Raw genomic sequence first — 25980 nt, 5'->3', positions numbered from 1 at the left:
CATCCACGGATTTTCAACTTTCTCCCTCCTGTGAGAGCTTCTTCAAAACCCGGACTCGGTGCTTGAATGACCACTATACAGTGTCGGCGTACGGATCACCTACAGTTTTTACTAATGCCATCGTTCCACAACGTACATCCAACTTCGAAGCGTAAGCAATTAGATCGCCTTAACTCTCACCTCAGGCTCTGCACCTCGGCTGTCCTACACCACCATGAGATCATCGTCGTTGGACATATTCAGCATCCAGCATTCAGCATCATGGGTCAGGAAGCCGATATGGTACTCCATAGCTGCCGGCCTCGTCTCTACATGGCGCGTCAAATGCCCCAGCTAAAGGCCGAGGATGTCCTCCTATGCTCAGCCCATGGCTATGGCCGATCTTGAAGGCTTCCAAGAGCTACAACATTATTTCACCAATATTGTGTACTTCAGATTAATCAATTCGCTGTGCGAACGATGTTCTAGGCGCAGGCGGCAATTGCACCAAACCCCATATGCGACATCTTTGGCGCGGTTGCTAACAGCTCACGTTTTCGGCTTTCTTTGTCATATTGCTTCTATTCAGCATTTATATGCATCCAGTATCTATATGCCAGCCTGCATATCTTCCAGCATCTGATCCGAGGCCTCCTTGATTAACGAGGGTTTTGATAATAGCCCACCCAGACAGTGGAAGAGCATGGAGAAAGTAATTGACGGCAGTTCACGAAGCATCACTTTTCCTGGTACGCGCAGACTACACATCTCCAGCCCTTTCATCTACCTTTTCATAAAATGTCTTGGGTTACAACGCTGCGTTTCTCATAAGGTGCAGGATTAACGACTACCAATTCAGATTCAAGGAAGCTCACCGACTGACGATCTAATCGTCGTCCGGTTTAACCGTTTAGCCCAGATCCACATTGCTGATCTTGCGCTCCATTGACGGCAACCTCCGAGAAGAAACGTTGACTGGGTTATGGGCATATCTGGGATAATGTCGGCGACCCTTGGTCCAGAAACAAGATTTTCACGACGAACGGACTTTCTCCAACCTCCCCAAAGCTCAGCCCTACACTTCTCTTTCAGCTATGTCTCCCGCACGCAAGCATGCGGCCCCGGCCCGCAGACAAAGTACAGCCGGGTACCGAGCTGATAACAGCATAAACGCCACCTTGAATGCAATCTCCTCCATCAGAGAAATATGATTTCCCTTTATTCTCTCAACTACATCCAGAGACCTGATAGCTCCGATGCAAATTGCTCTCTGCCGCTGAGAAGACGATCTGTCAGTCGAATCAACTTCAGCTTTCTCTCACTTGCTCCCTACTTTTCTTGTGTTTGATCTTAAATGCCAGGGTAATCTAGTTTGGTGCTAAGACGAGGAATAGCTATATGTATTCGTATACCTATAATATGGCTGTCCCAGCTGCGCTCGGGGTTTCCGTTACTGCGCCGCAAAGGATCTGTTTGGTTCACTCGGTGGTAGGTTGGTCAACTCACTTCAGTGGGCGTGGTTTCATCCTATGCAAGATCATAGTCATGGACAAGGGAAAACTCCGTGGCTTTTGACAGACGTCTTTCCTGTTCCGGTCGGAACGTTATGCTCCGTCTGAAAATAGTACAGGTTTTGGCTCTCAAGTCGTCGAACATCCGCACCCCAGGATGAAGGTCGGTTGCCAAGTAGCAGTTGCAAGGTAACCTTGGTTTCGAGCGCTCGCAACGATGGCAGATCACCGGTAGGGCGATCACTTGACGACATGCTAAAATCTGCAGGACTCCTTTACTTATTTCCCACCACGAAAATGACGCAGCCTTGCGACCGAGCGGACCAAGCGCGAACGCTTGTACGAGTACACGTGAGGAGGTAAATTCTCGTTCACAGTCCAATAGGCGCCAACAACTTTTCCTCAAGGACCAAGAACTGGATTTATTTGCAAAACCCATTTGGTTTGAGCTGCTCTGGGCTTCCACAAAGATCACAAGGTGGCAGCAAATATGATGTCAGCTACACCGACAAATTCTCACATTTCAAAACCTACATCAAAGTCATCGTCAAGCGTACGCTCTCGCTCTCATGTCTGGTGTTACCCAGAAAATCATAAATCGCAGGAACGCATCCTGAGACGTGTCTCTGACCAGTGACCGGCTGCACATTGCTCTCACAGGCTGGTGGGGTGATCATTGGGGCTTAGCTCCCATACATAGTGCAAGCGAAGGCTCCAGATGCTCTGACGCGGTTGATCCAGACACCATCTAGCGCTGTTTCACGTTGTTAACCCCTGAGCTCGCTCCCCAGAAGCCCTGCAGCGCGATCGCGGCCAGCACGGCGATCCGCTCAGGAACATCTGTCGCGTTTGCTTTTGCGCGTGCTAGAGGGAAACGCGCGAAACAAGAGGAAATGAGTTGGTCGCCGCGCATTATGCACAAGAATGCGGCTTACCGTAGAGATCTCCGTGCTATATTTACCAAAGCCTTGCGCGGGAGAGATGACATGTCCATGCATGCCTGCAGGCCAAGGCCCTCTCATCGGAACCTTGGACTCTTCTTGAAACCCTTGAAACGGTCCACACGGATGCTCCCCTTCTAAACAAGAGCCATCCGCCTCCACCCGGGAGATTAGACGATCAGTGTCTTCCTAACGGCCTAAGATCCAAGCTTGTACCCTTTCATCCATCGAACAAAAACGCGGCACCTTCTCGAACGCTTCCGTTTCGCGTACTTCCGCCTCCCTTTCGTAGCGACAACAGCACGCTTCCCGCCCAACACGGCCCGCAACCTAACAATTACCGGCATGATACTGGCTTCAACACGCGCATTTGGATAACATGGAGACCGACGAGCCTCAACTTTATCAATACAGCACTCCTCAGCAGAGTAGCACCTTCAAACGCCCGCGTCGCAGTCTACAGAGCTCCACGCCCTTGAGCAGCGTTACCGAAACCGTGTCGTCGTCACCCCGTCACTCTGGTCAGAGTCTTTTCGCTCATCAGGTTATTGATCACATCAATGCCTTGAAACATCTCGATGATCAACAGATCCTGCTGCTGCTACAGGCGGCGCGCAATGGAGGTCAGTAATGGCGCATCCCTAGCAACGCGTTCGCTCACTCGTTTCCAGATGGTATGCGCCTTCCAAGCGCCGACAGGTCGTCCATGTCGACAGTGGGAAGCCGTGCGTCTTCGTATCTAAGCGTACCGTCAAGCAGAGTTCCCAGCATGCTCTCCGACCCACGTTCATCGGTCGCTTCCACGGATTCGTCGTTCACGCATTACAGCGCCGCATCCTCGCGTCTATCAACCGCGTCCTCTCGTCTCTCGACCATATCTACGGCCTCGACACCCGCGCCGAAGAATTTTGCGTGCACATTTTGTGACAAGGCCCTCAAGTCAAAGCCCTACTGGAAGTCGCATGAAGAAGAGTTCCACGAGCAGAGACTCACATGGCGCTGTCCAGATTGCGAGCAGATATTCCACGCAGGAAAACGCTTTCGTGAGCATCACACCAAGCTACATGTACGACCGTTTCCCGTTCTTTAGATTGTGGCATACTGACATATGTTAGGGCTGTGAGCACTGCAAACAACCCAGGGAGAGCGGACAGCCAACAAGCAGAAAAGCATCACCATGCGTCAAGAAATACGAGATTGTAATGCACGACAAAGACGCTTGGGGCTGCGGTTTTTGTGCCTGTCTATTGACCACCTGGGAAGAGAGATGCGAGCACATTGCGTTGCACTTTGAAGAGAAGGGAAGCTCGAAATGGAACTTTACTAATGTCGTCCTTGGCTTGTTAAAGCAAGAAGAAGTTTCACATGCGTGGAACCAGATGATGGTACAACGACATGGAGACGAACCGAACTGGCCAACGCTGGCGTGGGAGTCGAAGAAGTGCAACCGACTGAGATACAAATTGGAAACAAAGTGGGACACCAGGGTGTTTGACACCGAGAAGCTGGTGCAGGATACCTACGACATGGCGGAGATCGAAATTAAGGATGTCGTTGAGCCAACGACCGAGAGCGCCCCTGACGTTTCCGAGCCTACCGATTCTGGCCATGGCGAGATCGTCGAGTTCAAATTGGAGACAGCTGACTATGGGTCTAATCAACGACTCCAAAGCTCCCATGGAGTCCCATCCGACCACACTATGATGGACATAGATCCAGTGGAGCCCCCTCAACACATGCACCACCAAACGTTACAACAGTCGCAATGGCCCGTTAGCACGGACATTTCCCAAAACAACATGAATGCGGCGGTTGGAATGGGTGCTTTCAGTGGATTCGATACCAACATGACGACCCTTCCGACAGACTACTCCCAGCCTGTTGCTCAGGGCTTTCAACAGCAGCAGACTTGGCCAAATGCAGGCTTTGTATCTACGCCTGATCTCATCAACTTCCAGCAACCGACTTCGTACTTGAACTACAACCAACCGAAGGAGGTCATCTCCGTGCCCACGTCCCAATACGCCAATTTCGCACACTACCCTCCTAGACAAAGTCTCCCACCGAATTTCCTCCAACAGCATCCCAGCACCCCGACATCGCGTCGGTATGTGCCAAAGCTGATCAACATATCAAACTCGAGTCATCGTGGGCTACAGCAAGAACAACCGCCGCCTCCACCTCCTAAGGATGACCACCAACAGAACCGATTTTCGCGGATGATCATGCGACGTCGTCCTAGCAACATATCACAGCATAGTCTTGTGTCGCAGCGGGACATGGGCGGGACATGGAACGATGAACTCAACTGGGGTTAAATTTCAGCAGTTCTTTCCCCTTTTCGACTTGAAAGCCGGCTGGTTCGGCACCGCACATTTACGCTCTCCTTTACAGAAACAAAATAAACCCTCACTGAGAAAGTGACTCCGAACCTCGCCCCGTTTCCCGACGCGAGCTACACGTCACCTCAACGGAGCCAGTATCTTCCCTTTCTTTCCTTACGTACAATGAATGTTTGAGCGGCGATGGGAAGATGTTATACCCATGATGCAGCGTTATGCACGATTGATTTTGCAGAGATGAGTCTCCGTGTAGTTAGTGTTTTGCACCTAATACCCCCTTTTCGTCACACTGCTACTGAGGTTCATGGCATGTTGCAATGCGATTGACGTAATGATGCTGGACGGCAGGCTTGGGCAAATACCATAGATAGAGTTTAAATAACTTCAAATGTTTCTTACTTAATACGTCTCGATCGATATACCTTGGTATCCATCAATTGCATACCCGAGCCTAACCAAGAACAGCTGCAGCTGTCAAGGCCCAGCCAAACCCGATCTACAACCAGAGGGTTGCCGTCCGGCAGCGCTAGTGCTTGCCGACAGTTTGTTCCCCGCGCAGCTGCACATTGAGTCATCCATTCCAGGCGTCCGATTACAAATTCCCCTTGTGCGACTTAAATTTGAAGACAAGAGGCTTACTGCGCATACCTGTGTTCGGACTTCGGTCAACGTAAGCTTTGCAGCAGTCTAAAGTTCGGCCTTGAAGACGCCCATAAGATTGCGCAAACATTCCGAGAACATACTTGCAGCGTTCCCAGAAAAACAGAAGCAAGACCGAATCTTGATCGCTTTCAATTTTTCAGGAATTGCATATCGATCCATTTCGACCTCAGGGCGGGCGTCATCACAATGGCGCTTTCTAATGCCACACAAGGAGCAATCATACTGTCGGCTTTCTTCCTACCGATTCTGACATATATTTACTTCACACGAAGTCCGCAACAAAAGAATGCAGCTGGGCCTCTACCTCCACCAACCGAAATTACCGCGCTACTCATACACCCGATCAAATCATGTCATGGCATCTCTGTACAGTCGGCGAAGCTATTACCCACGGGGCTTGATCTCGGTACGTCTCTCAAGTTTTGCGTACGCCTGCAGCACTTTGTTAGGGCTTTCCGATTGCTGTCTCAATTCAACTAGCTCTACGAAGTGATCTATGACTATTGGTCTCCATCCCCGGTCAAATGAATGCTGACAGTTATCAGATCGCCAATGGATGTGGGTAACATATCCTGACTATGAATTCCTCACTATCCGCCAAAACTCCAGGATGACCTTGATCCGAACTTCCTACGACGCAAAAACAGACACCCTAACCGTTACCGCGCCGGCTCCAAACACCATCGACGAGAAGCTAGAATTTTCGATTCCAGCTCACCCTTCGGAAGATTGGCTTTCCTCAAACACCGAATCGCATGGAGCTAAGATCTGGAACAAATGGACGTCTTCATGCGTGTACTCTACCGACCTCACTGCTCCTTTCAACAGGTTCTTTGGTAAAGAAGTTAGGCTGGTGTACAAACCGCCATTCTCCAACGATCCCAGGACATTGGCCTCGAATGGAGCAAAGCAAGTCCTAGGAAGAGATGCCTCAACATGTTTTCCTGATCTCATGCCTCTTCTTGTCGGCAACGAGAGCAGCATCGACGAGCTCAATACGCGCCTGAAAGCTGCAGAAAATATCACCATCGACATCCGACGCTTCCGGCCAAATATCATTGTCAGGGGCGATGCAAACGCACCCTGGGACGAAGACCGTTGGAAAACGCTCAAGATTACGCCCAAGTCCGGTAAAGGATCGATTACTCTTGATATTACGCAACGCTGCGCGAGATGCCATGTTCCAAATGTCGATCCTGATACAGCGGAGGAGCACAAGAGGCAACCGTGGGATACACTCATGAAATATAGGAGGATTGATGAGGGGATTACGTTTAAGCCTTGTTATGGCATGTTGTGTGTGCCTAGGGAGACAGGCGAGTTGAAAGTTGGCATGAATTTCGAGGTAACGGAAGTCACAGATAAGCATCGATATATTACCGGCTTTTGAGGGTGCTCACCTGGGAGATGCTAGTCTTTACCTATGGAGCAAGTCTTTCAATTGACCTAGGACGCAACCCGCACGAAGAATTAGTTTCCAAGTTCATCTCTTAAAGAATACCACATGAATTTAGAGTACGACAATTTGTTTCTTGGGGCAGCTTTGGTGAACCAAACTTTCGTGCGTTATATGAGTCGATCGGGCATCGATTCATCCCTATCTCACGTTCCGTTGAGATGAAGAGCAGGTTATCAGGAAGAAACTCGGAAGAGACATGTATATTGTAACGGCTGATTGGCATTTACGAAAAGCCGTGAATATGTCTAGCTCTCCATATTAGAAACTGCGTGTGATGTTCCTATTTCAACATGATGCTAGTGTTGTCCGCCAGCCCGAGGCATTTCGCGCATCGGAACAAAGCCCGTGTCTGCGCCGGAAGAATTGACGGCTAAAGCGTACATTCACGACATCATCCTTTTCTTTTCTCTCAACTGACCCGTTTTAACACCGCGATTGAGCAATACTATGACGGTCTTGGATGCAACAGACAGACGCTTGGCCCCAGGATAGCCGTCCCGACGGTTAAATAGGCCAGCTCTCCCGCGCCGTGGGGCAACACACCCCTCCATCCATAAAGTCATGGCGAAGCCTACATATAGCTGCTGTACAATTCGGTTGCCCACCAGTACCACTCATATCCCTATCATCGACCGCTGAACCCTATACACCATGGCCGACAAGAAACCCATCGTCACCCATGTCTTCACCGCCGACCCCTCAGCCCACGTCTTTAATGGCAAACTCTACATCTACCCCTCACATGACCGCGAGACAGATATCAAGGATAATGACAATGGCGACCAGTACGACATGAATGACTACCACGTCTTCAGCATGGAGGAAGTAGGCGGCCCAGTAACAGACCACGGCGTAGTCCTCAAGCAAGAGGACATCCCCTGGGTCCAGAAACAGCTTTGGGCTCCCGATGCAGCGAGCAAGAACGGCAAATACTATCTTTTCTTCCCTGCGCGGGACAAGGAGGGCGTGTTCAGAGTCGGTGTTGCAGTGGGAGATAAGCCCGAGGGACCATTCAAGCCCGAGCTGGAACCAATCAAGGGCAGCTTCAGCATCGATCCCGCGAGTTTTGTAGATGATGACGGCGCGGCGTATCTCTACTTTGGCGGTATCTGGGGAGGGCAGTTACAATGCTGGGCGAGCGGCGCGTACATCAAAGATGACTATTCGACCATGGAGGCGCAGGAGGGCAATGCGTTGACGGCGAAAGTAGCAAAGCTCAGCGACGACATGACGTCGTTTGTATCAGAGGTCAAGGACGTGGTTCTTCTCGATGAAGCGGGCGAGCCGATCAAAGCCGCTGATCACGACCGCCGCTTCTTCGAGGCTGCTTGGCTCCACAAGTATAATGGGAAGTACTACTTCTCCTACTCCACGGGCGATACGCACTTTTTGTGCTATGCGATAGGCGACAACCCCTTCGGTCCGTTTACGTATGCAGGCAGGATACTCGAGCCTGTTATTGGTTGGACGACGCATCATTCGATTGCTGAGTTCAAGGGCAAGTGGTATCTGTTCTACCACGATTCTTCGCTGTCCAAGGGTGTGAATCACCTGAGATGTGTCAAGATTAGGGAGATTGTGTATGATGAGCAAGGCAAGATCAAGTTGGCAGAGGACCAGCCAAAGGTTTAAAGGTGTAAATAATTAGCATAATGTACTTCTCTTCAATATTCTCTTCTAGGGGTAATATCTGAAGTTGCGAGTGATTCGCTCTTTCACAATATTTAAGCCATGCCAGGCAATACGAAAACGCCGTACCATACTTTGCTTCATATCCATCATGTCTCATGAACCAATTATGTACATCATATAAATAGAATATAGAAATCGGTACAACCTCAACCTAGCACTCAACCCAGCTAAGTCAGATCCAGCACCTCAACCTCGCTCTCTCGCCACTTTCGTCTCTCTTTTCCTTTGAGCTCAGCATTTGCGACACCCTCGCCCACCTTTGGCGGACTATCAATATCCACAAAGTCCCATGCACCAGCGACACTTTCTCGTAGTACAATCTGCCGCTTTTTCTTTTCCCGCGCTTTCCATGCCGCTGGTGGTGATGTTCTTATGCGAGGCTTCGGTGACGTGGACTTGTGATTGCGTGGAGAGCGGCGGAGATTTGAGGGGGGGCTCTGAGTAAGCGATGGAGAGAGTGGTGTGGTGGTTTTTGATACTGGTGCGGGAGGAGATACAGGGGAGAGTTCTGATAGGTCCAATGTGTCAACCTCTGGTGACATAGAGTGTCTTGCAACGGGAGGTGGGGTTGTAAGATCCAACGTGTCGATCTCTGGAGAGGCGGATGCTGTCTTGTTGAGACGAGGCGAGACGCGTTGACTCCGAGTGGTAGTTGTGGCGTCTTTAGTGCTGGACCTCTTGCTCAAAGTTGAAGATGAGGACGATGTAGAACGCCTAGAAGTGTGTGAAGCGTTGGAAGATAACGAGATTGATGGCGGCCGCGTGTACGATTTTGGAACAGTCTGTCGGAGCTTCAAAGGAAGAGGGTTCTGTTTCTGTAATAGTAATGGCGACGAAAGAGTCAAATCTAATGTGTCGACACCTTCGGCAGATGGTCGAAGTTCTGGCGGTACAGATATAGGTGCTGCATCAATTACCGGCGTAGCATCTCGTAGCTTTGTAGGTGTTGCCGAAGCTCGCCATGTATCCAATGTAGTCTGTCTCGACTTTCCTGGGGCTGAAGTGACAGAAGTACCGCGTAGGGCTCTCATGAATGGTACAGTTTTCGCAGCTTGTGCTTTCGCTCTTTTTAGGGGAACCTGTGAGAGTGAAGGAAGTACAGGTGAATCCTCCAAGTCCAACACTTCTATAGTGTCTAATGGTGGTGTGTTTGGCCGACCGAACGAAGTAGTAATATCGGCCGAGAGTGTGTGGGAGCGCTGTATCGGGGCTCGCCTTCTCTTCATCACGCTCGGTGGCAGCACTTCCATGACTGGAGACAGTGACTTCTCACGTACCGCCTGGGGTGCTGGTGTTGTGCGTTGTTTTCGCACAGGCGACGAAGATAGTAAGTTTACCACATTTCTTTTTGCTTGTGGTGCAGGCTGCGATGGTGGCCGGGGGGGGCCAGAACTTTCATCTTGCGTCTTCGCTAAGGATCGGGACAGCTTCACGCGAGGCTTGGTGACTTTTGCAAATCGTTCAATGGCAGCCTGTGGTAGATCTCCCGTAGTTTTCATCCTCTTCGCACCACTCCTCGCCTTCGGTGCAGTGTTACCAGAGTCTTGCACCGTTGCTGCTCGCCTTGGTTTTAGCTTCGTCCGTCGTTCCGCTTCCCAATCTTGAACCTTCAACGGCACTCCAATCTTGACAAAGGTCTCCATGACCCATATCCTCGCAGCCTTTGCAGGGTCGAACTTTGTGGGACCGCGTTTCTTACCGTCATCTTCAAGATCCAAGGGCAAGTCGTCGTCTAGATCAACTTCGCCCATCTGTGAGTTCGGGGGCGGTGCATCGGGCTCATCATCGGGGTCTTCCTTACTGATGTCGATCTTCACAAGCTCAATAGGGTTGAAGCTTACACGAAGTTCCGTACTATTGTCGGTAACCGGGTGAGTTCGTTTTCCGTGAATCCCCTTGACAAGGAGTGCTTCGTCTTCTTGTATGGCCTGAAGATCAGACGTAGGGAATCGATCGAGCTTTTTAGCTCGCATATGTAGTTGGCGCACGAGAAGAGAGGGCGCAAGACTGCGGATGAAGTGTTTTGCGCCTTCCAGTTTAACCCAATCGAACGCATCGTGGGTAAAGTCGCGTAGGCCTGGGAAGTCAAGATCTTGGTCCCAGTTGATCGATCGACGAAGTTTATCCAGTCCAGCCTGGTTGGAAATGGCCGGATGCGTGTAGTATCCTAGAATATCCAGTCGAGGAAAGTCGTGGGGAATTTTTAGAGCGCCGTGCTTTCGCTTGAAGTGCTTGCTCTCATTCGACTTCAACTCGTGCTGTAGTCGCTCTCGCCACTCTGACAGAGCCCTGGCATCATTCCTCGGGATTTTGCATAGGTCGCTCCCAAAGCCAGCCTTCGCGGCCTCGCATGCCGTCTTTGGACCGCACCCGGGAATACCTTCGGGAACATAGTCTCCTCCACTCATCAGCGCGACCAAAATCATGCCTTCCCGATCCAAGCCCGTCGGCCCGTTCTTTGTCTCGACTGCATCATAGACATTGACATGCGTCGGCGTCTTGCCTGTCTTCTCTGGCGACCAGTTCCGAATGGTGATGCCGCTTCCAAACATGAGAGTATCCACATCTTCACTCAACACGGCATCGACTATGCCTTCGCGCTGTAATAACGCGCATTCTGCCTCTGCCTCTCCTGGCGCTAGGTGTATAGGATAACCAAATTGTTTCAGGAGCTGCTTCGCTAGGAATTCGGGTATAGATGCGACATTGGGGCCGGTGCGTTTGTTCCGTTTGAAAGGTGGCTTGTTTGGTCCGTCGAATACGAAGACGGGATGAATAGCGAGTGCGATCAAACGAAGGAGGCGGTAGTAGAAGGTGCGCAGGGCGGGATTAGTGCCACCTGTTTGCCGTCAGTGTCTCTTCTACATCCACGTGCGATCCAGACTTGTATACCTTTGCTTGCTTGTATCTGGAAGAGCCAGATAGATGTGTCGATGGCAATGCGCAACGGTCTGCCGGTCTCTTCAAACTTCTCCACGGCGAGTTTCGAGAGGGCTATGCGCTTTCCGGGCCCGATCTCCTTGTAGATTCTGTGCGCATCAGTACAAGTAAGCAGGTTAGTAGAAAAGTACGATACTCACCCATGAATGCCCATTGCGAATCCATGCTCGACAATTGGGTTGTCTGGCTGGCTGTGTCGAGGTGATGCGCCCAGCCGGCACCGATAAGATTGTTGCTAGGGCGACTGCGCGTAACACGTCCCGCCTGCATCCCAAGAGCAGCACGTTTCAACGCCACCACAACTATCGCTACCAACAATACACCCATTCCTCGGAAAACGCCCTAGTTATGGCGCCTCGAGGTCGAAGTACGATTGCGAGCCATGATGGCGACCGCAGTTACGACTCAAGCCCGGATCCTCTGGCCCTCTCTACAAACGAAAACACCGCCAAAGCGATGCGCCAAACAACCCAGAGAGAGCCGTTCACTGCGTCTTCGCCGAACAAGCAGAACAACAGATTGGATTTGTCGGGGGTAGACTTCTCGTCGCCCTCGAAATCACTAATCATGAACACACCACGAATGGGCAGCGCAAGCCCGTGGCGCATCAAAGTCACTGTACAAGCTGAGCCCGGAAGCGATGAAGAGCACGCCAGATCCCCAAGTGTGAAGCGATTTACAAGGACGAAGACCACCACCGTACCATTGAAGGATCCAGACGCGCAGTCTCCAGCTAAGCGCCCGCGTGGACGGCCGAGGAAGTCAGATGTAGCAGCGGCTGCTAGGCCCAAGCGAAGCGGAACACCACTGAAGAAAGCATCAAGGTCCGATTCAAGAGATGCAAGTTTGGGGGCCGTGGAATCGAGTGCGGGAGATGTAGATACCGATGTACCGCTCAAGAAGCGGAGGGGTCGCCCGAGGAAGAGCGTACAGCTACCGGCTGAAGACGACGAAACGTCGGTGGTTCAGGTACCGGAGGCTCGGGGCGCATACTCTTTGAACGCGACACCGGAACCTGTCATGAAGTCGAAATTCTCGAGCTCAAAGAAGAGCACGCGCTTTGCCACCCCAGAGACACTCATTCCACTTATCGAGACCACGGATGCCACACCACAGGTAGTACCAACCGAGCTGGGGAAGACACTACGTCCCCGCAAAGGCACTCCACACTCGAAGAAGGCGATCTTTGTCGAGCCGATATCAGATGAAGGGTCAGATGAAGGCAGCGACCTCCTCACTCCATCCAGCGGGGACGAAGATTTCGAACATACAGAGACAATGCAGAACACTATTGTCCCAAGAGCGATGTCAGCAGACCTGCATACACAAAGCGAGAATTCCTCTACACAATCGAGTGAAGAGGAGCATAATGCCCTGACCGGCACTGATGACAATGATCCCGACGTGCCGCCAACTCAAATGTTCGAGGATGATGACGACGACGAATTTCAAGATAATATGAACTTTGCTTTTGACGAAGGCGCTACAAGGATGCCAGATGACACAACCGTCCTCGATAGCGAGAGCTTCAGCATGATCTCTGTGGACTCTTTACCTAATAATGGAAGTTTGAGCAGTCCACCAAAGGCCGAGGACGTGCAGAATACTGCAAAACCACGCATCGGATCTTTGCTTCAGCACGAGTACTTGCGACCAACTACAAACAGCTCTAATGCATCTGGGTCTCAAACGACCGATAGAGCCTCGTCAGACCTGAGCTACGATGCAGCATGTCTGCTGCCGATCGACACATTACACCCGGTTCCATCACCACGTTACAAAACGCCTGCTATTGACACTGAAGTCCCACAAATCCCGCCAGCTATTAACCCAGTACAAACCAATGTGCCGAAAACCGAAACCCCAAGGCTCGGTCGAGTGGTAACGGCTGGCGTCGTTCTCCAAGGCGTTCTGGATCCCAGTCGCTTGACACCTCAGCCTTCGCAGAAAGCGCGCGATGAGAAGCGCGATGAGCTTGATGACCTCTTTCGAGGATTTAGTGAGGGCACGCGAAAGGAACTGCAGGCAGGTCTTCGTCTGGGTGAGCAGCTTGCACAAGATCAAACAAATGACCCTGCTTCACCTGGCCCCTCCAGCCCTATCAAAGAGGAGCCTAAACTAGCACTTAAAGAAGGCATCTTCAGAACTCAGCGAAAGTATCGCCAGTCCCGTCTTTTGACGCCTGAGGAACGCGACGATCATATCACCACACCCGCGGGGGAGTCCGTCGAAGCAAACGATGTTCAATATCCATCTTTGAATGTCGAAGACGTAGCAAGCTCGCTAATCAGTCCTGCGAGTAGTGAAGATGAGATGAGCTGGCGGATTGACACTCCTCCTGTTGTCATAACAAGTGCCCAGCGCGAGCGCTTCGAGAACGCTAGTAATGAACGTCGACGCCTGCTTCGTGGTCGTGAAACCGCAAACGCGGGCGAGGCGACTCAGCGTACGCAGCAGGATGATTACCCAGACATCTGGCAAGAGGAGGCCAGTCGTTCGTCCAACTCGTTGGAAGAAGAAGATGTACCTCCGGAGGTATCTCTGCAATTACAGGATATTTTTGCAGATGATGGTGTAGTTAAGCCCGCTCGTGGAAAGCTTCCCAGGACGTGGCGTCGCAAAAGTGCAAACAACTTCCAATACAGTGACGAGGCAGAATCTCCTCAACAGCTGTCGCCCCCACAAACGAAGTCTTCTGAGCCGGTCTCAGCAAGTGTTCATGAGGGTAAAGCAAAGCTAGCCGAAATTACTGTTGCTGAAGATGGAGAGATGGAAGATGATGATGAGGAGGAGGAGGACAGCTATGCTAGCGATGCTAGCGACGATACGGGCATGTTCTTTCAATCAAATATGCCCAACATCTTCAAAAACAACCGAGCTACTGAACTGAAGCAGAAGAAGGTAGACAAGCCGAGTCTTTCTACATTATTGAATGAGGGTGAAAGCCTAGTTCCAGAATCCTCACCTCCAGTCGCAACAAAGAACTCGCTTTCTGCGACAAAGACAAATCCATTTTTAGACACACCACCTCGCTTCCCAGGCTTGCCAACGTCACCAAACAAGAGTAGCCCGTTGCGTCGGGAGCTTCGTGGATCTGATATCTCGTCCGACTCTCCTTACCGTATTACAGACGAGTCATCGTTGCCACTTCCACAGAGCTCACCATTCCATACCATTGTAGACGGCGAAAGTATGCTTTCGGTAGCCTCCGACCAGCGCCAGTTCCGCGTCGAGATGGAAGGTTCGACGACTTCCAGCATCCGGCGTGTACGCAATGAGGCGAATGAATACCTTGATGCTTATGAGCCGCAACAACGTAGTCTCAATGAGATCACTGAAATCACTGAACCGAGCAGAACTTGGCATAAAGACACAACCGTTGTCCTGCCAAGTCCACCGCCGAAACAGGAGAGCTTTGCGCAGAGCATGCTATCTCCAACTCGTAGACCAGTGTCACTTTTTAGCAGCCACAGGGAGTCGCATCAGATGGCAGCAGCCATGCCAATGCACGCTGAAGATGGCACAGAGGAGACTGGGACGGATGAGAGCTCGGTGTACGAAGACACAGACGCCAGTTCAAATTCGGGCGCTCAACCTTCCAATAGCACTGAACCCACAGAGCAACATGAACAACCCACCACAGGCATTTTCAGTCGCCTAACGTCTACCTTATTCGAAGCACTCAGTCGCCCAGCTACGGCAGCCGCACACCCTATTCTCTCCAGACTTACTCCTTTGCCCAGGATAGAGCCCTGGACGAAGACACACTACAAAGCCCTCGACAAACTCTACACCACACACCTCAAACACCCCGCTCTCTTCTCGCCCTCTATCAAACCAGCAACGCCTCTATCGCAAACCAACACCGACCTCCTCAACCAGTTTCTTTCTACGAGCAAGCATGCGTACGTCGGAGCAGTGTATTCGGTATGGGGCTACAGCATGGTCATGAGCGAGGAACTGGTTGTGCTGTGCGCTGTGTATATGCAGTCGCTAAGTTTGAAGGGCATTGATGAGTACGAAAATTTCAATCAGAGAGAGATTCAGATGGGTGATTGCGCGCCTGGTAGGAGCGGGGACGCGATCAGGGGTGATGACGTTGTGAAAAGGCTAGCCACTATAGTCATTGGTGAGGCTGTGCGGAGGGATGAGAAGGCAGGGAAGGAGATACACAGGAGAGGAGCTCTGACGGTCGCGTGGCCGCAGTGAGGGCTTGATGTGAGGGTGTGTGGATGGAACCTTGCTGGGAGTATTGTCCTTAGAAAGGTGTTTGGTCTTGAGCGGGAATGTGTGATAACGGCCGACTATCTATGGAGTTTGGAGTTTACTGAATGGGTTTCATGCTATGATACCACAATACTCAATTTTATCTTGGAAATGAATGTTTCGGCGCCAATATAACATGTATAAAAGAGAAATGTTTCCCTTTGCCCAGAGTTGCACATCAAATCAGAACTTGATTACCTCGATTGAACGTGAACCTGCCGTAGTTCGTATAGTCCTTGCATGTTAGTCGATTCCTTTGTCGCAAGTGGTTCCAAGAGCTCAAGGCCTTTTACGTTTCCTAGTTCCCATTCTTACACTATGCACGAGCTCAACATCCTGCATTTCTAGCGGTCGCTTCTTCTGCTTGGCAAGCAGTTGCGCGGTCTTTACAGTATTCTTGATCTGTCGTCCGTTCAGTGGTGTTTTCGCTAAACTTAGCAGCTCTTCCTCGCTCAAATTGCTGCTATATACGCCGTCATAGGAAGGAGTCATAAACGTTCGCCAAATGTGCAGACGACTCTGTTCGTCCAGTGTTGGGTAATCGATCGTAAGATGAACTCGCGATTCGAAGGCTGCATCGATCGTCGATACACGATTCGTAGTCAGGAACATGACACCCTTGAAGTATTCGAGGTGTCGGAGAAAGACTACTCGATTGATTAGTCTACATGGAAAAAGTAGGGAAATACGGTCAGTCCAGTTTGACGTACTTGAGACTAGTCTATTACGACGGATGTCCGTAGTAGTACGTCTTTCCAGGAAGATGTCACACTCATCAAGCAGCAGGATTGCACCCCACTTCGATGTGAGTCCAAGTACTGAAGTTAGTGACCCCTCGACTTCAGACGCCGTTTCGCCGAGCTCGCCAGCGCTCATACTGTATAGGGGCTTTCGCATCTTCTCTGATACTGACACAAGTCAATGCATGTTTAATATTTCCGACAGAGAAAGGCTTACCGGACTCGGCTGTAAGTGTTTTACCGACTCCTGGTTCACCACTGAGCAGCATTATGAAACCTTGCCCCTTGCCCTGAATGATGTCATCGAAGGTAACTTCTCCGGATAGCTGTTCCTCTACAAACGCATGGATAATCTCTTTATTTCCGTGCGGAAGTACTAGTCTACTGAAGGCTTGCTCATTCCATCTAATTGGGGCTGTGTTGTTTACATAGAATTCCGCTTTGCGAATTAGCGTAGCAGAACCAAATGAATAGTTGACTTACCCCACTTCTTCGTCACTAAGCAGAAGCCCTTGACTGTAGCAGTACATAGCATCAGCTGCTCGGCTGTGAGCTTTGAGGTACTTGTGCCCGTAAAGAGTCTGTCGTCGTATTGCTTCACGATGGAACTGAATCTCTCGAATGCCTTCCTGGTAGCACGGCGCATAACATTCAATACACCGCCGATAAGATCGCCATCATCAGTTTGCTCGTTATGGTCCTCGAGTGGTTGAAATCGATCACGAAGTATTACTTTTTGAGAGAACATGACAGAGTCAACAATGATCCGGCTGTTATCGATATGGTGTTTTCCGTTTGTACCTAATCGACTGGGTTGACTATGGTCGAGAAAAAGACCAGAGTAGGCTAAGTGGTGAAAACCATTGAGGTTCTCAAACTTCTCTCCCCGTATTTGGAGTCTCCGTACCAGCCCTTCTGCGTCCGGGTGTAAATGTGCAGGGAAGATCTCCAACTTCGTGATCTCTCTAACACCTTCAAAACTGTATAAATTTGTTCTGTGATGGACGAAGCCGAACTTCGTGCCGTCGCCATCAATGTACCGGCATTTGACGTACATATAGCGGGTGCCATCTACTTCAACCCCATATGCAGTCTTTACCAGACTGAAGATGCGCTCTTGACCGTCAAGTTGCGAGAAAACGTTGGTTCCAGGAGGGAAAATTGCCCATAGGTAGTCGAACGAGATTACGCCGTTTTTGGTAAAGTCTTCCATTGTTTCGATGTGTGGAAATATCTGGCTGTGAACCAGCGGAAATATGAATTCGAGATGCTTCCTTGTTGGTTCGTCCTTCTCCTCCTCCATTAATCGTTCGAGCCAGTGCCATCTGTAGTAGAACTCGTGAAATGGAGCATAGAATCTCAATTCCTTCAACTTGGTACTGATACCCTCGTATCCTTCAAACATGCGATTAAGCACTTTCCGTAAAAGGGGGCTCTGGACGACAATTGAGTGGAGCACGAGCGCAGGCTTTGGTGGTCGTCGCTCTTTATAGACAACAATAGCGCGTTTGAGTGATTCTGGTGCTGTTGCAATGTCTCGTGGGACATTATCTGGTATCCATTCGTCCCACTCGTCATGGGGTTTCTCGCGATAGAGCTCACCAACCTCCAAAGTCATTCCTAACTCGCTATCGAATTCGACCTCGTCCTCGCCCTCACCCTCAGAGTCGTAGGGGCTCTCATAATCCGCCATGACGTGTTTTGTTGACACAGATATCAATAAGAGGAGCGATTGTCTGGGAAAGATGAATGAAAGAAGCTATGTATGCTGTTGTTGCCTAATCCGAAGTTGGTGGGGGAAGGCTCATGGGTCGCTTTCCACTGCCACTTCTATTGGCTTACTGAATAGCGCGCGCCTTCGTGTGAAGCTTGGATTTTCCGGTGAACAGCGGCCTAGGTATATCTGTAAGTCTACCTCCCACTGGATGGAAAGTTCGCCGGATGCAGCGCCTCCAAATATCGGTCAGCGTCTCGTTGAGCAACCCCGCACTGTCCCGCCCGCTTTAGCACGGCTACACTTAGATTCTTAGGAACAGAACTGTCCCGTTTGATCGGTGTTGATGATGGCCAAACCCTCGAATGAGATGATTGACGACACGAGAGGAGAGCCTTGCACTGTCACTGTAGCTCAAATCTCGCCTTGGATCGATAACATAGCGAAGCACAGAATTACGCAACTCCACACAAGAGGATGGGCACGTCGCTTGCGTTTCCTGACCTTCGATGGTCCTGGCTTTAGTTCACAAGATGGGCCAGCACAATGTGCAAGATGCGAGCTGGGCGTGCAGATCCCGCGTAATAGTCATTTCTGCAATTCTCACCGTCGAGTCAACCGGAGTAATGTCGAGAAGGCCGCGAACGATTTGCAAGCATGTAACCATATTGCCAAAGTAACATGCTCGTACTGCAAGGATCTACCACTGTTTCCGAATCAAGAGAAAGCGACGAGATTTAGAATTCGCCGAGTCATTTCACGAGAGCAAAGTCATAGACATGACTTCGATGATGGTTATATACCAAAAGAACCAGGCCATGGAAGAAGTACGGGAGATCATGATGAATGGCCATGTGGCCATTTTGTGGCAGTATCTTACTGCTGGGCGGCTCCATCGACGCCTAGCAAAGGTATGGATACGAAGACAGAAGTGCCATATCGCATAACGGAGGAAGATGGATCGGTCAGAGACGCTCGAGCTTCTAAGCAAACAATACACCGTGCAGTAAATTTTGCGGCGCAGAATGGCTATCGAATGATCTGGATAGACCAAGAGTGCATCCAGCAAGACGACGAATTCGAACAATCAATTGGTGTCCAGGCAATGGATGCCGTTTATTTGTACGCCCATATAACCATCGGACTCTTCTCAGCGATTCTAGACCAGAATGAATGGGAAGCGATGTTGTATTGGAGCGAAGCTATCAACCAACATTTCCAGATTTGCAGCCGCGCGGGTCCAACGCCACGCCGGCTAGTCATTCGCGCTGAAAACTTATCAGCGGCTTTAAAGAAGGTGCTCTCGGATATCTGGAATACACGAGCTTGGATTTTACAAGAAGCTATCGCTTCTACCGGCAAAATTGTCCTCCTATTTCCTCTGGCCAAGCCAATATCACGAAGCAGACTACAGCTTGTATGCCACGAGAAATCCTTCACTGAAATCTGCGTCGACTTCGAAATACTATACAAAGCACTCAACATATCTCATGGAATACTTCTTCCAGATCCTCCTCAAGGCTTTCCCCGTGAAGAGATGCAGAAGAAGCTAGCATGCTTTCATCCTGGGGCCCGAGATTTGGTGCTTTTCAGTATGTCTTTAGGTGGGAGTCGGTCACAAAACACCTGCAGTGCCGCTATGGCGGTCGCGTATCTTCGTGATCGTGAGAACAGTGTCGTTTCTGATCGCCTTGCAATCATAGCGAATATCTGTAGGTATGATTTACGACTTGATGGTACTGCCCTGCAGAAGTCTCAACGCAGTCTCGCTCTATGCATCATGGTCTTGGCAATTATGAACGGCGACTTTTCACTTATGACGCCGGAGTTGTATCGAAACCCAGATTTGTACCAGATGGTAAATAAATGTAAGAAACTCAAAGCCTCATGAAGACAATGCTGACAATCAACAGCTTTCATGGAGTCTATAATCCTCTACTTACAGTATCTACCGTCAATTTCTGCGAATAAGATGGCACCGCTCGGTATCAACCTTGGACCTTCGGCCCCAGAGTCCTACCTTTTATCAAGCAATGGTCTACGTCTCGCAGGATTTCTTTGGAAACCTCATACTTTCATCCATCTTCCTTCCATCCAGAAAAAGTATCACCAGTCCTGGCTATCACTAAATGAGGAGCGGTACCAGCTGATTCTGAACTATAACAAGACGCCTCGGGAGCATACTCCGTGGCAGAGATCCCACTCTACCCTTTCAAGGCACATGGACCGCCGCAAATTAGCTGTTACACAGATAATGTTCGACACTTTAGTCGATCTGCGGGGGGCAGGAGAGGTGGCTACAGCAGATGCAATCTGGCAGTCGGTATGGGATCCGAGTTGGCCAAAAGGAAGGACGACAGTGAAAAAGCTCATCGAGTCTGTCAGTCAGTTTCCTGATAACCTCCAGGTACAGAATCGAGGTGAAATGTTTCGATTGGAACGCACCGAACATATGGCTTATCATCCAGAGTGGCTTATCAATCGCATCATTTCGCACGGTGGGCTCTGGTCCTACAGCTTAGTGAAAGCGACCCAGGACGACGTCTACTTACATTGCACCGAGGAATCGAAAAAAAGCGAGAAACAAGGGAAGAATAGAGACACCAAGGACTTGTTTGACGAGAGTTATGCGGATGATGATCTTGAACTCCCGCCGACTGCAAGTCTAAGTTCAGAATCTCAAAATGACGAAATAGCGGAAGAACATGGAGATGGGTTCACACGCGTATGTATCAATGGAAAGGAAATGAACATACGTACACGGAATACCAAAGACGGGAATCACGATATGGCATTTCTACAGACATCCCTGGGTTTGACAATGGTCGGCTTTATGTTGCAGAAGACGATGGAGATTTTTATCACGCGCTGGGTTTGCTATCCCCAGATTGAGAAACCTCCTGGATTTTCTCGATCACCAGCGTACTATTCTCAAGCAGCGTTCCTCGGCAATCTGGATATGTTCGGCAACGGAAAGTATCCTCTAGGGGACGTACGCTGTTTCCATGATCTATTCGGATTTTCTAAGCAGCGTGCTGTGTTTGATGTCGACAGAAGCGACGGAGAAGGGAGTTTAGTTTTGACTCCCTTCCAGCTGGCTCTAGAAGGCATTGTGGCGCCTGATCTAAGACGTATGAGCATCTCGAGGGTGGTCGACAAGGTCCCAGTGGGAACAGTGGATGATGGATACGAAACTTTTCGCACGAGGTACATGGTTAAAGGTATGTGGTGTTCCCTAATGTACCCTGGAGGACGGTACAATTTGATTTAGTGGGGAGAGATTGACGTGATGATGCTTCTTCGCTTTATTATTGTGGATGTTGGATTGAATAAATCATACCTCAATGCTACAATTTTTCCCCCTATTCTATCTCTCTCACCTCGATGCCCGTACCGCCTACTCACCCATCCAATTCTATTACGTTCTCCCCCAGACAAAGTTATATTCCTCTCGCTCCTCCGCACACCGAATTTTCCAAAAAAAAAATGCATCGTAGCAAAAGATAACTTAAAGGGCTCAACCGGGAGTTGAACCCGGGACCTCCTGCATATGAGATATAGAGCCCAAAGCAGGAATCATTCGACTAGACCATTGAGCCGTGTTGGTGTTTTGTTTTTGGATGACTAATCAGCTGGTTGAAGAATTTATATAGTATTATGGTAATATTATGGCTACTGATGGGAAGAGGGCTTGACGAGTGGGCCTTGGGTATGATTTGGCGTAGTCAATCTTGCGGAATTCAAGTGTGGGGTGTTGACGTTACAAATGCACGTAATTGTGGAGATAGTGCATTGGGCGGTCAGTACACGCTTGGACATGAGCGCTCGATAAAACGTCGCTATTTCAGGAGAGCAGAGTGGGGGCTAGTAGAGACCGAAAGGTGTATTTCTTTGCAGGAATCTGTATAATGAAATGTTTTTATGTTATACATTGATTATTTTGATATCTATAATTGCGCTTGTCTGCTCATGCAAGCCTGACCCGTACGCTCTGCAACGGCGGCTATGGGCGACCCTAATCCAAGTCCTGTCTTGGGGGGAGCTCGCTCGCTTGCGCTTTTTGGTAGTAATACAAAAGAAAACAACAGTTGCGGGCATGCGTGCGACATCATCTATCCTGATAGTCCCCTATTTCCGAGGCTTACTTCATTCGGGCCTTCTCCCTCTTTTCCTGCAGGTACCTCCATGACCTCTGTGGCCCTGCAGTGAGGGGGCCCTTCAGACTCTGGACTGTAGACGGCCACTTCACAGTCTGGTTAATGGCCTTTGTAACCATCTGCGGCAAATCCTTCTCCCCTGCTATCCGCTTGTCGAACGCACCGGCGACCTGCTTCTTCAAAATACCCTTCGCGTCGTCGTCCTTGCTCAAATCCAGCATCTCCTGGTACTCGCGACCTGAGATACCAAACTTGCCCCGGTACTGGAAGTATACCTTCTCTCGAAACTTTTTGGGTAGCCGCCTGACCATGTTGGCTCGTCGCTCGGGATCCATGTCCTGTGAAAGCTTCAAATCCAGATCGAGGTTGTCTATCCAGTCTGACTTGGCAATGGCTGAATCATCGGCGTATCGAATGTTCGGGAGGGACATTATGAGGTCGTGGTAGAGAAGACGGAAGTTCCGAATTTGATGTGTGACAATGTTGTCGATCTTCTTGGGGTTCTCGCTTCCATACTGCATGCGCGGGTCGCCCTGGTAGCTCAAGCCTGTTATCGTCGAGTACAACTCCTTCTCGGTGAAGGTTGGCGGTAGGAGGAGGAGCGCGCATCGAACGGCAGAGAGAAGATTGCGCTGGTTTGCAACTCGGATGTTTGGCTCTTCGAAGAGGATCTTGACAGGCTTCTGTAGACGCCCGGCGAAGTACAGCGAGTCCCAATCGGTGAGATCGCGCAACAGCGTCTCGAAATTGACGACTCCGTATTTGATCAACGTTCCATTGACAGTGATGTACGGATTGAAGTAAGCGCCAGCGCCATACTTGTCCTGCACATGGCTGACAACCCCCGAGCCCAGCGACCCAAGGAACGAGTAGTGGTCCCGGTGCTCGCGCAAATTGAGGGAGTGAAAGTGCTGGGAGAACCTCGGGGTCAAGATGAAGTCAATCATCTTTCCGCCGCCTTTCTGCCACTTCAGTATCGCCTCGGGAGGGTTCGGGTGAGGGGAGTGAGTCGTGCGCGAAGCGGTCGCAGCAGATTGAGGGAAGACGCCGGAGCCATAGGCAAAGGCGTAGGTGATGGGAGGGAACTGCTTGAGTATTCCTCTTAACGACCTCTTGAACTCCTCATTCGTTTCCATCAACTGATTCTTCCCAAAGTCCTTATGCGGCAGCTGCGTAAAGTCCGACAGTGCAGGTGCTTCATCTTCCCACTCTGGCGGCAGCGACTGGTATTCATGCGGCGCATTGGCGGGCTGGGTTTTCTGCGATGATATGAAGCGGCGATTGACTTGCAGCAACGGCCTCCTGCACCACGCTATCCGATATAATGGGCCAATTCGATGCATCTTGTGCAGATCTCGATGCCTGGGGTTGCGCAAAGTGAGCCAGCAGGTGACGTAAGCGCATTGCTTTCGTAATAAGCCTTGGCGGGCCAGATGTTTATATCGCGCCTTCCTCGCCAACAGTCGCGACACCCTCTCCACACCACTCCACCACACCCACCCGCAGCCAGCAACGCCCGCAACTCTCAATATTGCGAAACTCTTCAATATCTGCAACTACACAGCTGGCAGCGACATCCCACAACACTCAGGCGGCCTCATCAGCAGCCCCACGCCATGGACGCGTCTCTGGCCTCTCTGCAAGCGCGACTTGCGACCTTCGAAAGTGCCACGTCAGCCAAATCACGACGCCCTTCAGCCCGCTCCAAGAAGGCAGGAACAAAAGCAAAACCCGCCTGGCCACTGTCATCACCCAGCGCTCAGGACCTAGCATATGCTGGTTTCGTCTGGAGGCCCACGACTGCCAGCCCAGACAATGTCCAGTGCTACTTCTGCAACTGCCAGCTAGATGGCTGGGAGGAGTCAGATGTACCCGCCTTTGAGCACCTCACACATTCACCGAGTTGCGGCTATGCTGTCGTCGCCTGCATACGACTTCGCAATGGAGATCCAGGCAGAACAGAGGAGGATCCTACTAGTGAGGCCATGGTGGCAGCGCGTCGCGATACATTTGGCGACTTGTGGCCTCTTGACAGCAATGAAGGCTACCCAGCGGTAGACCAGATGGTCAATGCCGGATGGTATTATGACCCCGCAGATGGCACGGCTGATGGGGTGACGTGTGCCTACTGCTCTCTATCACTCGATGCCTGGGACGCGGGTGACAATCCCATGGAGGAACACCGTCGTCGCTCACCAGACTGTCTGTTCTTCACCCTCTCACAACTCTACAATCCACCACCCAAGCCTGAGCCACCCAAGGAGAGCAAGCGCGCCTCTACTAAAGCCAAGCGCGCCTCTACTCGCTCCTCCACGTCATCCACTGCTAGCAAGAAGCCTACACGTGGCAGGAAACGCGCCAGTGATACAACCCAAGAATCAACGTTCTCCATGATACTCCCCCCGCCTACACGTGGCAAAAAACGCGCCAGCAATGCAACAGATGATTCAGAAGTACTCCAGCCTACGCGTGGCAAGAAACGTGCGAGTGCTACAACCCAAGAATCAACGTTCTCCATGATACTCCCGCCTACACGTGGTAAGAAACGTACCAGTGATGCCATCGAAGAGCCGGAGTATTCCGACGTGCACCAGCCCCCAACAAAAAGGTTCAGATCGTCTAGCTTCTCCAGCCTCCCAGATGACCTTCCCGTCGGTACTCCTAAGAAGACGCCGATGGAAGTCAGAGATACTGGTGTCACAACCTTTGAGATGTCCAGTCTGCCGGCTTCTCTGCTCGTGGGAACCCCTAAGAAGACTCCCACGATGTTGAGGGATGCGGAAGGCAGTTACGACACTCATTCCTGGCAACCGACCGACATGGAGCTCTTCTTCGCCGATCAGTCGAATGAAGGAGGTTTCATGAATGACATTCTCATCGACGCCGGCTTGGATGATATTGCTTCCGCGGGTGCCAATCCCGAAGACCTCTACGCTGCTGTTTTGGCGGGTCTCACAGACCAGGAGAGGGATATGACAGTTGAGCAATGGGTGCTCTACAATGCCAAGCGGGGGGAGGAAAAGCTTCGCGTAGCATGCGAGCAACAAATCCTCGCCTTTGAGGCAGAGGGCAGGCGTGCGATGGCGATGCTTGAGAGCATCCCTACCTTATAATCACGAAACTTGCATCATCTGGGCAGGAGTTTTTTTTTTGGAGCATTGAGCTCGGTCTTTCTTTTTGATACCCCGGCCCGAAATGGGCATTTTGAACGCGTTGGTGTTGATAGGTGTTGATGGGAGTTTTGTTTTTGTTGGTTTCTGGGAGTGTTTTGAGTAGCCGTATACGCCCCTTGCCCTCATCGAGGCTTGAGATGAACCCTAAGGTTGCAGCCGCCTGCGAGGGCTGGCTCCCTAGGGGGCTTCAAAATAGCCAGGTGAGGGTTGGGATAGGCGAGGCCTTCATCTGTTCTGCGTTTTGGCTTGGTTAATTCTGCGTTGTGTTTTGCGGTTTGCGGTTGGATGGGCACGATGATTACTTTTTGTTTCTTTTGAGTACGAGATTACGATGAATGACGATGATTGAATTGCATGACTTTGCTTCTACATTGTTTTGTGAAGCTATCTAGGCTGTCTGCCA

At 50.6% G+C, this 25980-nt stretch overlaps 9 protein-coding genes and 1 non-coding gene across 10 annotated transcripts; 6 read left to right on the top strand and 4 right to left on the bottom strand.

Annotated features, from left to right (window-relative positions):
• The first annotated feature begins 2427 nt into the window (after positions 1-2427).
• Positions 2428-5186, top strand: K460DRAFT_366300 (uncharacterized protein). Its single transcript, XM_040933340.1, has 3 exons — positions 2428-3054; positions 3103-3497; positions 3547-5186. The coding sequence occupies exons 1-3, from the start codon at positions 2811-2813 to the stop codon at positions 4747-4749; spliced, it is 1842 nt and encodes a 613-aa protein (XP_040787979.1). The 5' UTR covers positions 2428-2810; the 3' UTR covers positions 4750-5186.
• A 179-nt stretch (positions 5187-5365) lies between these two features.
• Positions 5366-7168, top strand: K460DRAFT_385941 (MOSC-domain-containing protein). Its single transcript, XM_040935561.1, has 2 exons — positions 5366-5842; positions 5982-7168. Exons 1-2 carry the CDS (start codon positions 5623-5625, stop codon positions 6824-6826), a joined length of 1065 nt encoding a protein of 354 aa, XP_040787978.1. The 5' UTR covers positions 5366-5622; the 3' UTR covers positions 6827-7168.
• Positions 7169-7546: 378 nt separating this feature from the next.
• Positions 7547-8527, top strand: K460DRAFT_405676 (glycoside hydrolase family 43 protein; the record flags this gene model as incomplete). The annotated part of the gene is made up of 1 exon (XM_040936874.1): positions 7547-8527. One exon carries the CDS (start codon positions 7547-7549, stop codon positions 8525-8527), a length of 981 nt encoding a protein of 326 aa, XP_040787977.1.
• A 227-nt stretch (positions 8528-8754) lies between these two features.
• K460DRAFT_355237 (flap structure-specific endonuclease-like protein) lies at positions 8755-11681 on the bottom strand (the record flags this gene model as incomplete). The annotated part of the gene is made up of 3 exons (XM_040931863.1): positions 8755-11426; positions 11480-11616; positions 11668-11681. 3 exons carry the CDS (start codon positions 11679-11681, stop codon positions 8755-8757), a joined length of 2823 nt encoding a protein of 940 aa, XP_040787976.1.
• Positions 11682-11826: 145 nt separating this feature from the next.
• K460DRAFT_366297 (uncharacterized protein) lies at positions 11827-15996 on the top strand. The gene has a single exon (XM_040933339.1). It carries the CDS (start codon positions 11876-11878, stop codon positions 15734-15736), a length of 3861 nt encoding a protein of 1286 aa, XP_040787975.1. The 5' UTR covers positions 11827-11875; the 3' UTR covers positions 15737-15996.
• Positions 15997-16039: 43 nt separating this feature from the next.
• Positions 16040-18166, bottom strand: K460DRAFT_311780 (P-loop containing nucleoside triphosphate hydrolase protein). The gene is made up of 4 exons (XM_040930198.1): positions 17017-18166; positions 16751-16972; positions 16504-16701; positions 16040-16440 (listed from the first exon to the last, which is right to left on the bottom strand). Exons 1-4 carry the CDS (start codon positions 18149-18151, stop codon positions 16073-16075), a joined length of 1923 nt encoding a protein of 640 aa, XP_040787974.1. The 5' UTR covers positions 18152-18166; the 3' UTR covers positions 16040-16072.
• A 181-nt stretch (positions 18167-18347) lies between these two features.
• K460DRAFT_108754 (uncharacterized protein) lies at positions 18348-21675 on the top strand. The gene is made up of 3 exons (XM_040926538.1): positions 18348-18438; positions 18564-20115; positions 20161-21675. The coding sequence occupies exons 2-3, from the start codon at positions 18594-18596 to the stop codon at positions 21516-21518; spliced, it is 2880 nt and encodes a 959-aa protein (XP_040787973.1). The 5' UTR covers positions 18348-18438; positions 18564-18593; the 3' UTR covers positions 21519-21675.
• Positions 21676-21760: 85 nt separating this feature from the next.
• Positions 21761-21846, bottom strand: K460DRAFT_t37. The gene has a single exon. It is a non-coding gene; the product is annotated as a tRNA-Pro (tRNA).
• A 267-nt stretch (positions 21847-22113) lies between these two features.
• On the bottom strand, positions 22114-23796 carry K460DRAFT_366295 (mitochondrial import protein-like protein mmp37). Its single transcript, XM_040933338.1, has one exon. The coding sequence runs from the start codon at positions 23745-23747 to the stop codon at positions 22389-22391; it is 1359 nt and encodes a 452-aa protein (XP_040787972.1). The 5' UTR covers positions 23748-23796; the 3' UTR covers positions 22114-22388.
• Positions 23797-24020: 224 nt separating this feature from the next.
• Positions 24021-25517, top strand: K460DRAFT_283467 (inhibitor of apoptosis repeat-containing protein; the record flags this gene model as incomplete). The annotated part of the gene is made up of 2 exons (XM_040928658.1): positions 24021-24873; positions 24973-25517. 2 exons carry the CDS (start codon positions 24021-24023, stop codon positions 25515-25517), a joined length of 1398 nt encoding a protein of 465 aa, XP_040787971.1.
• Between the last annotated feature and the right edge of the window lie 463 nt (positions 25518-25980).

Source organism: Cucurbitaria berberidis (assembly GCF_010015615.1).
Source record: "Cucurbitaria berberidis CBS 394.84 unplaced genomic scaffold K460scaffold_3, whole genome shotgun sequence".
Taxonomy (NCBI): domain Eukaryota; kingdom Fungi; phylum Ascomycota; class Dothideomycetes; order Pleosporales; family Cucurbitariaceae; genus Cucurbitaria; species Cucurbitaria berberidis.
The sequence above is the reverse complement of the archived record's forward strand: the minus strand, read 5'-3'. Positions and strand labels throughout refer to the sequence as shown.